Below are 13921 nucleotides of genomic sequence, written 5' to 3' on the forward strand. Positions count from 1 at the left end.
ATGCAATAGGTCTCGCCTTTGATTAAGTTAAAGCCATTTGCTTTACTTATGGTATTGTATAGCAAAGCAAATGGCTTTAACTTAATGAAAGGCGAAACCTATTGCATTTTTAATGCTTGTTTAATTTTGTTAGGCACGGGGAGGTTAAGTGATTTGCCCAGAATCACAGGAGGTTTAGCGTTGTTACCGAGGCTCGAACCCAGTTCTGCCAGGTTGGAAGTCGTTCCGTTGAGCTGCAAGTGTGAAGCAGATGGATATAAGACTAAAGAAAATGAATCCCTTTGCATTGGAGTTACTGTCTCACCCATACACCGCTTTAAAGTATTGATGTGCCACTGAGTTTCTGTTTCACCCACAGACTGCTCGAAATTAGTGACCTATCGTCATCTCAACTCTCAAAAATAGAACCGGCCTCGATTCGTCAGAATTCTGTGATAGGATTACAAGGAATATTTGGAGGATTTGTCACGGGTATGTGATAGTATCGACACATGTGCCTTCTGAAACCCTTTGAATGATAATGTTAAGTATTTTAGCAAAGAGCACAAACACCTCCAGGGGCTCCTTGGTGCTAAAGACCTCAGGTACATAGATACCCACCGAGAATAATAAATTCACAGAGTGTACAAAACGTTTTCTATTTTTTTCCTAAAGGATACCTAAGTTTGTTTCTCCTTAGGGTTAATGTAATAACATTCTGGAATGTAGCTGTAACGTAAGAGAAATACCGACTTCCATTATTGGCTTTTTTGTTTTCTGTGTGTAAGAAAATGGTGATGGGCTGATCTATGTCCACTGCTGGGTTCATAGTTATATAGACAGTCGATCATAAGTTTCAGTCCTCTATTGTAGAAGGGCCATGTAGAGCTGCATCAGGGTATTGAACACTTCATGTATCCAGCCAAACCCATGCAGTTTCTGGCTGTGTCACCCTGGTTGAGGATACCCTAAAGAATGTAACTGGAAGGAAATGCTGGAGTTCAGGTTTTACAGTAGTGAATGTTTGATTAGCCATTTAGATTCATCTTGGTCATTGTTGATTGTCTTACATTTCAGTGAACTTTGAATTGGTTTTGCATTATGATGGGTCAGATAGTTCAAGCTTTTGTTTCCCTACAAATGTAGCAAATTTCACACAGATATACTACATCTGTTGGTGCAAATCCAACTTCTAATGCAGACTCCTTATTTTTATGGTGTGGACTAATACACACAACTTGGCCTTCTTTTGGCATATATATCATGCAAAGGAGACCGCTGCAGTTTGTTCTCATTGCAGAGAGAAGTAGCTGCATTAACAACTCACAAACTGGGAAAGATTATTTTATATCCCTTTTCACCTCATTTTTGCACAACAAAAAAGTGACGGGTGTTTCTGGTGTATTTTAGAGCTATAACATGTAAATGAAATTTAATTTCAAGGTTGCTTCCTGGAGAGGAATTAGCCCTGTTTTGGTCCTCCCTAGCACACAGTTGATGCACAGAGAAAGTTTGTTTCCTCACCGTCCACTCTTGGAAGGAGCAGTACCTGATTCCGGAAGCGCATCACTCATTGCACATCTAGCAACGGGACACTCAGTGGCGTTTTGCTCCCTCTGTGTCATTGGTGTAGTGCATTACTTTAATCCCACATGTATTCCATAAATCACCGGCGTAAATACTAACCTGAACATCATAAATTAGGCTTTTAGCTTATTTTTATGGAAACGTCATAAAAATTTACAAAATTACAAATATTGCAAATTGTTTATATATAAAAGCAAATACTCATGGCAAGAAAAAACAGTACAATACACACACAGATTCTTTTTGCCCTAGTAGCAGGCTATGATTTCTTTTAAAATTGAACATGCTTCTCTATGGGGTAATGGAAATGTTTGTTATATACAGTGCATATAAATTGCAGAAGGGCGGTATATTATTATTAAAACTGCATTTTATTTTATTTTCTCCAGTTGGTCTGGAATTGCAGTCTGAAAGACACAATGACCTCCTTAGTGTTCACAAGGTGCAGTTATGCAGCAACGAGGAAAGATTCAAGCTTCTGGAAAGTACCTGCTACGACGGGAAACTTATCTGGAAAATACTAGAGTACAAGAAAAAGAAGCGAGAAGCCACCGAAGGACGGACTCCATCCATCTTCAGTCAGCCTTTCTATACCAGCCGCAGTGGGTACCGGTTGTGCGCCCGAGCATACCTCAATGGGGACGGGTCTGGCAAAGGAGAACATATGTCACTCTACTTCGTGGTCATGAGAGGGGAGTATGACTCCCTCCTACCATGGCCATTCAAGCAGAGGGTCACTCTGATGCTGTTGGACCAGAGTAAGAAGAAAAACCACCTTGTGAGCGTGTTCAAGCCTGCCCCAAACAGCAGCAGCTTCAGAAGGCCAGAAGGAGAGATGAACATTGCCTCAGGATGCCCACGCTTCGTGTCGCATTGCGTGCTGGAAGACGCAACAAACTCATACATTAAGGACGACGCGTTGTTCATCAAAATTGTTGTGGATCTTACTGACCTTGAGGAACTCTAGTCCTACTTGTTGTGTATTACAGAAATTCAGTAAGTCCCTATGGGCCCTAATGAAAGTAAGAAAAATGGACCCACCATCTCAGTGGTTAGTAAAATTTGGGTGTAGTGGGCACCACACACTCCTGGGCACTGCACCATTGCACTGGTTGCATAATGAAAGCAAGGCTCCAGCCCCCCTTTACCTCTCCACTACTCCTACCCTACTTCATTCCCTGAATATCTCCAGTCCCTCCCTTACTTCCGTTTTCTCATGCTTCCTTCCAGTGTTCCCCACATCCCTCCAGTAACCATTGATGGTTACATTCCCCACTGTCCCTCCCTCCCCTTTACTCCTACCTATCTGTTCTCCTCAATCTCTCTCTGCTCTCCTTCTCCTCTTACTCTTAGAGTAAACACAAAGTCAGACCCCTGGAAGGCACTGGGAAAACGGCTGCCAATGCAGGCAGGACGGGTCCCCTGCCCCTCTGGACCGGTTGCACAACACTGACTGCTCCACTGATAGATACGCCCCTGCTGTATCATGGGAAGCTATGTAATATGAAATCTTGTATGTTTGTGAATATTTAGCATGAGTGAATGCTGTCTTATAAACATAATGTTCGAGGCATATGAGCTGCAAATCACACACTGAGGATAAGATCGCCATCTGGTGTTGGGCTCGGATGATTGCAGGTTGTTGTTGTCTTTGGAAGAAGTCTTTGGTCACGAGATTGGTGACTCCTCCCCTGGACAACAGTGCGCATGGGCATCCACTCCATCCTCAGATTGTTTTTTTCCGCCATTGGGTTCGGATGAACTTTTTTCCGCTCCAGCAGAAAACTTATAGCAATCACTACAACTCTCAAAATTTGAAAACTCAACGTCGAAATCCATATCGGACCGACTCCGGACGCGGCTGATGGAAAGGACACCTTTTAAAAAATGCCCCCAATGTGGAGCAAAGTTCCCTCATAGCGATCACCACGAGGTCTGTAATTTGTGCCTTTCACCAGACCACAACAAATCCAGCTGTCCAGCCTGCGCCGCATTCCGTTCGAAGAAAACTATCCGGGACCGAAGAGCTCGACGCCATATCATGGCCAAGCCGGTTCCGGAACCAGAAGACATCTTTGCACTGGATGTCCCTGACGATGACTCCGAAGATCTCCAGATCGTGTCAGAGGCCGACGATTCTGATCTAGGCAGCCTGTGAGTACCAGCCCCCCACCCCAACACCACCCAAAAAGACATTGGTCAAGACTCTGCCACCTGGGCCCAGTAGCTATCCCAAAACATCTTCAGAAGCCCCGGGCCCGGCTCCGAAGAAAAGTAAGCCTGCAGGTGGCTCGGGCTCGAGCAAACCTCATGTCATTGTGCCTATAATACCTTCGGCACCGAAGCAGGCTCCGAGACCCAAATCTCCATCGGCCCCGAAACGTCACTCGGCGCCGACATCTCCACCGGCACCGAAACGTTCTTCGGCGCCGAGGTCTCCACCGACACCGAAAGGCTCGTCGGCACCGTAAGGTTCTTCGGCACCGAAAATTCCACCGGAACCGAAAAGTTCTTTGGCACCAAAAACATCCTCGGTGCCAAAACAAGTCCATAAAGAACAAAAATCGAAATCGGAACCAAAAATGTCGGCGCCAAAGCCGCCTTCGGACAGTGAGGAACTCTTTCGGCCTGATCCAAGGCAAAAACGGATTTACATAAATCCCAAAACTGGACATGTCACAGCGGTGCCCTACAAGAAAAGGAAGCTGGACACAACACCTCCTCCACCACCTCCAAAGAAGAAGGACTGTGCCACTTCACCCATACGTCCTTCCTCTCCTACATTACCTCCTATTCCATCCCCCCCACCCCCACCGCCTTCACCTCTACCATCTCCTTCTCACACACCACCTCCACAGGATGATGATGATTTAGGGGGAGGGGGAGACCCTGATCCTACTGATCCCTTTACACTCCCGGACACAGCACCAGTAGATGACTGGACTTACCCTATGCCTGATATGCCTGACCCCACTCCATACCCCTCGAAACCCTCCCCTCCTGATGACCATTTAGGGTTCGGTCAGCTTATAAACAGAGCAGCATCGTTTCATGGTGTCACCATGCACACCGACACTCCTGAAGATGATTTTCTACTCAACACCTTTGAGCAGTCGCAGAAAACAGTTCACATTCTACCCATGATTAAGGGAGTGATAAAGCATGCCAATGAGGTTTTTAAAGACCCTGTCAGAGCCTGGGTTCTCAACCCCAGAATAGAAAAAAAATATAGACCGGCGCCCCAAGATCCTGCGTACATCAAGGCGCAACTCCCCCTAGACTCACTAGTCGTATCAAATGCCAGAAAACAGTCGAACTCCCAAACAACCGGAGACACGCCACCCCCAGACAAAGAGTCTAAACTCCTGGAGGCTTCCGGCAAAAGGGTTGCCGCTCAAGCTGCTAACCACTGGCGTATTGCAAATACACAAGCCCTATTGGCTCGTTATGATAGAGCCCATTATGATCAATTAGAGGATCTCTTGCAACACCTGCCTGAACCGTTCAAAACGCAGGCTACTGACCTCATCCAAGAGGGCAAACTAATATCCAATGCCTCCATTAAATGTGCATTAGACACAGCGGACACCGCCTCTAGGGCAGTCAACACAAGCGTATTGCTTAGACGCCACGCATGGCTGCGCATTTCCGGCTTCAAGCCGGAAGTCCAAACCACCATTCTTGCTCAACCCTTTAATCAGGAGCAACTATTCGGCCCTGCAGTAGACACTGCCCTAGAAGAAATGAAGAAAGATAATGAGACTGCCAAATCTATGGGAGCATTGCAGTCTACTCAACCCAGAGGCTCCTTTCGTCGCTCCTTTTATAGAGGAGCTTCCAAAAATGTCGGAACAGACAACTCTTCCACCTTCAAAGCATCAGGTCAAACATCCCCTAACAGAGGATATTTTAGAGGAGGTTATCGGGGAAACAATACTAAAGGCCGAGGACGGGGCAACAACAACAACACCCGCACCTCTACAGCCACCAAACAGTGACTCGCCACTACTCCCCCCAGACCATTCCACTCCGGTCGGGGGAAGACTTCAACAGTTCCTACCTGTCTGGAATACCACCACTACAGACAGATGGGTAAGACAAATTATCCAGTCTGGCTACTGCCTCGAACTCATAAACCCACCCCCAAACATACCACCCAGGCACCGTCCCATGACGTCTCACCACCTCACGCTCCTCAAACAAGAAATACAGTCTTTGCTTCAAAAACACGCAATAGAACCTGTTCCGCTACAACATCCGGGCACAGGAGTATATTCCCTATACTTCCTCATTCCCAAAAAGGACAAAACCTTAAGACCCATACTGGACCTCAGACTACTAAACCAGTACATACAATCGGATCATTTCCACATGATCACTCTCCAACAGGTCCTTCCATTACTTCAACAAGGAGACTTCCTTGCCACATTAGACCTCAAGGACGCATATTTTCACATCCCTATGCATCCCGCTCACAGGAAGTATCTACGATTCGTGGTAGACGGTCAACACTATCAGTTTACAGTTCTCCCATTCGGAGTAACAACTGCACCCAGGGTGTTCACCAAATGCTTGGCAGTTGTGGCAGCATACCTCAGGAGACCAGAAATCCATGTCTTCCCCTATCTGGACGATTGGCTCATAAAAGCCAACACTCTAGACAAATGCGTTCTCCACACTCACCGCACTATTCACACCCTACACAACTTGGGATTTACCATCAACTATCCCAAGTCTCAACTACAACCCTCCCAAGTACAACAATACCTGGGAGCCACCATAGACACAGCCAAAGCCGTAGCTTATCCCAGCATAGCCAGGATAGCCAACATACAGAGTCTCATCAAAACATTTCAAACACAACACTCTCTCCCCGCAAGAGTGTTCATGCAACTCTTAGGCATGATGGCGTCATGCATCGCCATAGTACCCTACGCACGCCTTCAAATGCGTCCCTTACAGGAATGTCTAGCACAACAGTGGAACCAGGCCCATGGACAACTTACCGATCTGGTGTTGGTGGACAGCCGCTCACTCCGCTCGCTGAAGTGGTGGAACACCATCAACCTGTCCAAAGGGCGGCCGTTCTTGGACCCTCTTTCACAAGTTGTGCTGACCACCGACGCATCTCTCACGGGGTGGGGAGCCCACCTCCTTCAACACACCACTCAGGGAAGGTGGACCACTCAACAAAAACGGCTCCACATCAATCACCTAGAACTTCTAGCGGTGTTCCTAGCACTGAAATCCTTCCAAGTGCATCTACAAAACAAGACTGTCCTCATACGCACGGACAACATGACCACAATGTATTACATACAGAAACAAGGAGGGACACATTCTCTACAACTGTCCCAACTGGCGCAGCAAATTTGGAGATGGGCGATTCCCCAAAACATCTACCTGCTAGCAGAACACCTCCCAGGGGTTCAGAACCAGGTGGCCGACCTCTTAAGTCGCCACACACAGCAGATACACGAATGGGAACTACACCCCAAAGTCTTACTCCCATTCTTCCAAAAGTGGGGACAACCAGACATAGACCTGTTCGCCACACAAGAAAATGCAAAATGCCCAACCTTCGCCGCCAGGTTCCCACACCCACGGTCAAAGGGCAATGCAATATGGATGAACTGGTCAGGCAGATTTGCGTACGCTTTTCCGCCTCTCCCACTCATTCCATTTGTGGTACGCAAACGGAAACAACAGTCGCTAACACTCATCCTAGTGGCTCCCACTTGGGCACGTCAACCCTGGTTCACCACACTTTTGGAACTATCACTAGTTCCACATCAAAAACTGCATCTCTCCCCGGAACTTCTAACCCAGAACCTTGGAGAAATCAGACACCCAGATCCTCAAACACTGAACTTGGCAATCTGGCTCCTGAAGTCTTGGAGTTCGGGTACCTCAACCTTCCTCCAGACTGTATGCATATCATTAAAGAAGCTAGGAGACCTACTACTAGGGCATGCTATGCAGCAAAATGGAAACGATTTGCCATTTACTGCGCTAACAATGACATCCAACCACTGAATGCTTCCATCCAAAACATCATTTGCTATTTATTACACCTGCAAAGATGCAATTTAGCGTATTCCTCTATACGTCTTCACCTAGCGGCATTAGCAGCCTATTTGCAAAATAGACAACACCTGTCCCTCTTTAAGGTACCAGCCATTAAAGCATTTATGGAGGGTCTTAAAAGAATTATTCCTCCAAGGTTACCACCTTCCCCGTTGTGGAACCTTAATATTGTTCTAACAAGGCTCATGGGTCCCTCATTTGAACCAATGCACAAATGCGAACTGCAGTTCCCAACATGGAAAGTGGCTTTCCTCATCGCAATCACATCCCTACGAAGAGTAAGTGAAATACAAGCCTTAACTCTCGAAGAACCCTTCCTCCAACTACATCGGAACAAAGTGGTTCTTAGGACGAATCCAAAATTCCTCCCTAAAGTCATTTCCCCTTTCCATCTAAACCAGTCAGTCAAACTGCCACTCTTCTTCCCTAATCCAGACTCAGTAGCTGAGAGGGCACTTCACACCTTAGATGTTAAAAGAGCCTTACTGTATTACATCGACAGAATCAAACCTTTTCGAAAAACCAAGCAACTGTTTGTTGCTTTCGCGCCACCACATAAAGGCAACCCTATATCCAAATCGGGTATCGCCAGATGGATAGTCAAATGTATCTAAATATGTTACCAAAAAGCTAAATGTACTCTTACCGTTCCCCCTAGGGCGCACTCCACGCGTAAAATGGGGGCTTCTATGGCATTCTTAGGGAATATCCCCTTAGAAGACATTTGCAAAGCAGCCACATGGTCTACTACACACACCTTCACTAAGCATTACTGTGTGGATGTGCAATCCAAACAACAAGCTTCAGTAGGCCAAGCTGTCCTAAAAACTCTATTCCAAACTGCTGCAACTGATACAGGTGACCACCGCTAGGGGAGACACTGCTATATAGTCTATCCTCAGTGTGTGATCTGCAGCTCATATGCCTCGAACGGAATATGCTACTTACCAGTATGCATCTGTTCTTGGCATGTATAGCTGCAGAGCCACACACGCCCACCCGCCTCCCGGGACCTGTATCCGTTCCAGCATTGTCTTAATTAGACACAACACATGGACATCCTTTCTCTTTACTTCTTATACACTCCATCATTTCCCATCATGGCGAAAAACATCTGAGGATGGAGTGGATGCCCATGCGCACTGTTGTCCAGGGGAGGAGTCACCAATCTTGTGACCAAAGACTTCTTCCGAAGACAACAACAACCTGCAATCATCCGAGCCCAACACCAGATGGCGATCTTATCCTCAGTGTGTGGCTCTGCAGCTCTACATGCCAAGAACAGATGCATACTGGTAAGTAGCATATTCCATCTCTATCTTCTTTCTTTTCTTTTGTTACAGTTCACTCTGCCTCACCCCTTCTGCATCTCTCCACTTTTGTCTCCATTCTCCACTGTTAGTTACATTCCCCACGTTGCTCTTTATCCCTTTCTCCAGCATCTCTCCTGCCACTTTTACTTTGCCCCATAGCTCTTTACTTCACCCTACACTTCCCTGTTCGTCTTGTTTCTCTACATCCTTCCTTGTGTATCTCCATTCTTCCCTCCTCCCGCTTCCTCTGTATCTTCCTACTTTCCACCTTCCACTGTTCTCCTATTCCTACCTGTATCTTTCGACTTCCTGCCTTTCTATTCTCCATTAATATTTCCATTCTGCACTTCATGTAGCTCCTCGCCTCCTTCTTCTCTCTATTACTCTAGTCCCTTTTTATTCCCCTTGCTTCTATTCACTGTATCGCTGTATCCATTTGTATCAGCCACCGTCATGCGTTTTACATTCCTCTCTTTCTTTGCTTTTGTTACCTTCTTAAAACTCTCCCCGTAACTTAAATCTTCCCTCTCTCTTCTTTAATTCACCTCTTTGTAGCACTACTTTCTTTTACCTTTGCTCCACTCTACTCTGTATCTCTCCACTCTTTTTCCTTCTTACAATTCTATGCTATTCTTTGTAATTATTTTTCCCCCCTTTCTTTTCACTCCCTTTTTCTCCTATAGCTCTCACTCCACTTTTATTTCCCTCCCTTCTCCATCTATCCTCGGCACTGTTCCAGTCTCTTGCATTTAGAAAACCTCCTTCTTCTTACTAACTGTATCTCTTTTCCCTTCCACGTGTTTTACCTTTATCTCTATTTTCTTCCCTATAGTTCTCTGATGTTCTTCTCCCCTCTTATAGTAAACACAATGCGAGCCCCTTTGGAGGTACTCGTAAACCTGCAGCCGGGGCAGGGCAGACTAGGCCGCCGCCCCTCTTGGTAGCTGCGCCACTCATGTCTTATGGGCAGCTATGTCATCTGAAGTCTTGTAGATTTGTGAATACTTTGTATGTATTTGTGAGCTAATATTCTCTTGTAAAGAAGAATTGTGCACAATAGTGAATTGTTTGTACAATGATGGAACAGTAGTGGATAGAACCCCGTTGTCTGATGCTCCTATGCCATGCAAAACATGCTCCCTGCCACTGTCTACCATGTTCTCCAATATTACAGTGTAACTGGTGCCTTGGAATGCTTTCTTCTCTGTATGAATTGTGCAGTCCTCCTAAACTTGGTCTATGAACCAACAGTAAAATTTCCTTTTGAAATGTTGTCTTGTTAGCTACTGATTGTGAAAGTGAATTTAAAGAATGGAGAAACAAGTTTAAATCATGGGGTTACTGATCCTTTCTTGTTCTTTCCAGCACTTTCTTCAGGGTTGATGGGTACTAAGAGGCAAGCATAGAAAGCTGCAAATGGTGTACACACATTTTGCATGAAATAAATCCAGTGTATACGTTCACTGTTGCTACTAGGGTGGTGCTTCGTTAACCGAGGGGACACAATTGATCCATAATTTCTTGTGCGCCTTGTTGGCTCAGCTTGCATCTGTTCAATAACCTGCAGCATATTGCATTTAATGCTGTGGCAGCCGGTGAACTTGGAACCTCGTGGAATGGAAAAACAAGCCCTGAATTGGAACCAGCAGCAAGCATAGCTGTCTTCTGATGTGAGTCTTGCGATGTGTCTTCCTGAAGCTCAACTCATAGAAGACAGAAGTCCTTGTCCTCGGGCCCACCCCCTCTTCATGGGACAACACCTAGTGGGACAACACCTGGTGGCCCACCACCTTCGGCAACCCCCCACCCCCATGGACAACGCCCAGAACCCCGGCATCATATTCAACTCCTTCCTCACCATGACTAGACAAATCAACGTCTTTGCCTCCACCTGCTTCAACTCCCTCCGCATCCTTCTCTAGACCTTTAAATGGATCCCTCCCAAATCCAGAAAGACCATCACCCACGCACTCATAACAAGCAGACTGAACTATGGAAACGCCTTCTATGCCAGAATCAACAAATCCCTGCTACGCAAACTCCAGACCATCCAGAACACCGCGGCCGGACTCATCTTCTGCATCCCACGACACGAACACATCACCCAAAACCTGCAAGACCTCCACTGACTCCCTGCCGAGAAGAGAGTAACCTTCAAGCTACTCACCCACGCCTACAAATCCCTCCACAACACCGGACCAAAATACCTCAACAAAAGAGTCTCCTTCCTCATACCCAAGAAAAACCTCTGGTCCGCCAACCACGCCCTCGCAGAAACCTGCGCATCCGCAGAGCCAGAGCGGGTGGAAGAGCCTTCTCCTACATCGCGGCAAAGACCTGGAATGAGCCCCCGATCAACATCAGACGCGCCCCCTCTCTGAACATCGTCAGGATGTCCCTCAAGACCTGGCTCTCCGGCTGCCTTGGAGCTGCACCCCCCCCCCCCCTTCCCTGCGCCTTGAGACCCTTACGGGTGAGTAGCACACTTCACAATTCCCTGATTGACTGATTGATTGGATTTTTAAAGAGTTGAACAAACAGGCATCTGGCAGCCCTGTTTCCACACAATGTTCCTCATAGTTGCTAAAGGGTCATTCATGATCATGAAGTACTGCAGTACTTTTATGCTTTGCCAAGCAAAGAGTCCCAGGGCGGCTTTAGGGTTCACCTGCTCCAAAACATGTTTGTGAAAATGACAAAACTGTGATTTTTTTCAGCACAGTTCTTGATGTCTAAAAACCATTTTCAGGTGATAAAAGCAGTTCTGAAGATGTAGTTCCACACCGATGCAATCCACATGGCCTCTCATTTTTCATATCAGTTTTCTTCACTTCAACAAGTTACTTCCTTCATTTTATAGCTGGGGCATCAGGCAAGCACAGTGTGTTCTTCCGGTCACTCCTAGGGACTGAGACATATGCTGTAGAGGAAGTGATGAACTTTCAGATCATTGGGGTGAACAGGGAGAGAGATGGGGTGCCTCCGAAATACCTTATTGGGTGAACCACTCTTGATTAATGCCCACTTAGGTACAAACATTTTTAAGATCACATCTGTTCTATACATTTTTTGAATAACACATTAAGTCACCAATGGCTGATGAGGAAAAGGAACCTTAACTCATCGGGTAACAACTGAAAACATTCACTATTCCTCACACTCCGAATCCCCACCCACCCCTCACCCCTCCCACTGCCCTAACACCAGTCAGCATATATTGTAGTTCTACCCAACCTGGGAGTTTTGTCTCTATTCTGGGTCTTCAGTTCTGACCTGCTGCATGGAATATTGCTTCGTTCACGCCTAAATCTGAGCTTCCTCAGTGGTGGGGAGTATCTGCAGCAGCCCGAGATTCCAAGGACAAGTAAGTTCTCCAGACTCCAAGAACAGATAATTGAATAAGGATGTCCATGGCTCTCTAAAGTACTCCCTCCTCTGTTTTATTGGTAATGAGGTTTTCTCCATCTACATTGTGATGGTGGATGCATCATTCCCCACTATGACTCCCTTGATTAGCAACATCCCCCTGCACTCTGTCAGTCAGCAGTTCCATAGCCAAGGTGATAGAAGTAGTGAGGGGGCAACCCTGTCTGGTACCTCTTTGAGGACAAGCATCCGTTAAGTCTGACCTTGACGTTTGTGCATTTATAACTACGAATGATTAATTTCCTAAACTGCTCCCCAATCCTAAATGCCTTTAGAGATCTCAAGTGGAACTACCAACTCACATGTTCAAAGGCCTTTTGTCACATCCAGCAACAGCATCAGGGCATTCTTCGCTTTTATATTGTGAGTTATGTGCAATGTTTGCTTTGGATTGTCTCCTGTGTCTGCTGGACACAAAGCCAGATTCTTCCTAGTCGACCTATTTGGGAAGGATGATTCCCAGATGTGTTGCAAGATACCGGTAAACAGTTTTACTGCTACGTTAAGGAGAGATATTAGACTATTAGAGCCACATGTCATTGGGTTCTAGCTGGTTTTAGGAATGGCTATAGCCTGTGCTCCCAATATAGAGTCCATCTTGGATCCCATCTCAGCGAGGTGTTATATAGTCATGTATGTATGGAGGCAAGGCTGTGGCAGAATGTTCTGTAATATAGTGGGGTAAACCCTTCCGGACTTGGCAATTTGCCAAGTTTAAGCCTGGTGGTTCCTAATATAACCGTCTCTAATTTGATGGGTTGCCCAAGCATCTCAGTCTGTTCACCTGATAGACAAGGTTGGCTTGGATCCACCAGGGTCATCTTGAATTGAAAGAAGATGTCCTTCACCCTATACAGATTCCCACAGAAATCTACAAAGACTTGTGCTTGAAGGAGCCAGGTTCCATTTTCCAGATCTGCTCTGGAACCTCAGGTCGATGGTTCTTTTTATCAGCGTGGAGGGGAGAGAATTTGTTAGCAGGTCAATTATTTGAGTTTCAATTTTACTATGACTCTTAAGAATCACAGGCTCCCAATTAAATTTAGTTTGTTTAATACTAAGTCAGGAACAACTGGACATACAGGGACATCAAGGTGAGGATATAGAAATACATTGGAACTAATACAAAGCCAAATCTACGGATGAAGTTAAGGCAGTACAACATGCACATTCTAATTAGTTCGAGAATCAGGATACAAAAGATTATAGAGCAGACATCCAGATTCCCCTTCCTTGGAAGTTTGTGTGTATACATCGTTAATCTGTCCCTACAGTACCACTAATGTGACATCCCTGCATAGCATTTCCCGAGGCAAGGTGTTTTAAGGTGTCAGCGTGTGAAGTCTTCCTAACAAGGCCCTTCACATCAGTTGGTAGCATAAATCTATAGAGCTCATTCTAAGATTCTCTCTCCCTCAAGGCAAGGCAGAAGTCCCCGGACCCTTTCCCTAGTTACGATACATCAATACCACAGGTAGTATCCTATGGTGCCTTACAGATCACACCATCCAGTCAGGCCACCTCCTCAT

General features: G+C 46.0%; 1 protein-coding gene across 2 annotated transcripts in view; it reads left to right on the forward strand.

The window, feature by feature from the left end:
• TRAF5 (TNF receptor associated factor 5) overlaps positions 1-3301 on the forward strand; it is a 242013-nt gene extending 238712 nt beyond the window's left edge. The window contains exon 12 of one of the 2 annotated variants that reach the window (XM_085612843.1): positions 1956-3301. In XM_085612843.1, coding sequence (XP_085468969.1) covers positions 1956-2533 — 578 coding nt within the window. In that variant the 3' untranslated portion in view covers positions 2534-3301. The remainder of the gene's footprint in view (positions 1-1955) is intronic. The other variant, XM_085612844.1, reaches the window with a different exon arrangement.
• The last annotated feature ends 10620 nt before the right edge of the window (positions 3302-13921 follow it).

This window comes from Triturus cristatus, chromosome 6 (genome assembly GCF_964204655.1).
Source record: "Triturus cristatus chromosome 6, aTriCri1.1, whole genome shotgun sequence".
Lineage (NCBI taxonomy): Eukaryota > Metazoa > Chordata > Amphibia > Caudata > Salamandridae > Triturus > Triturus cristatus.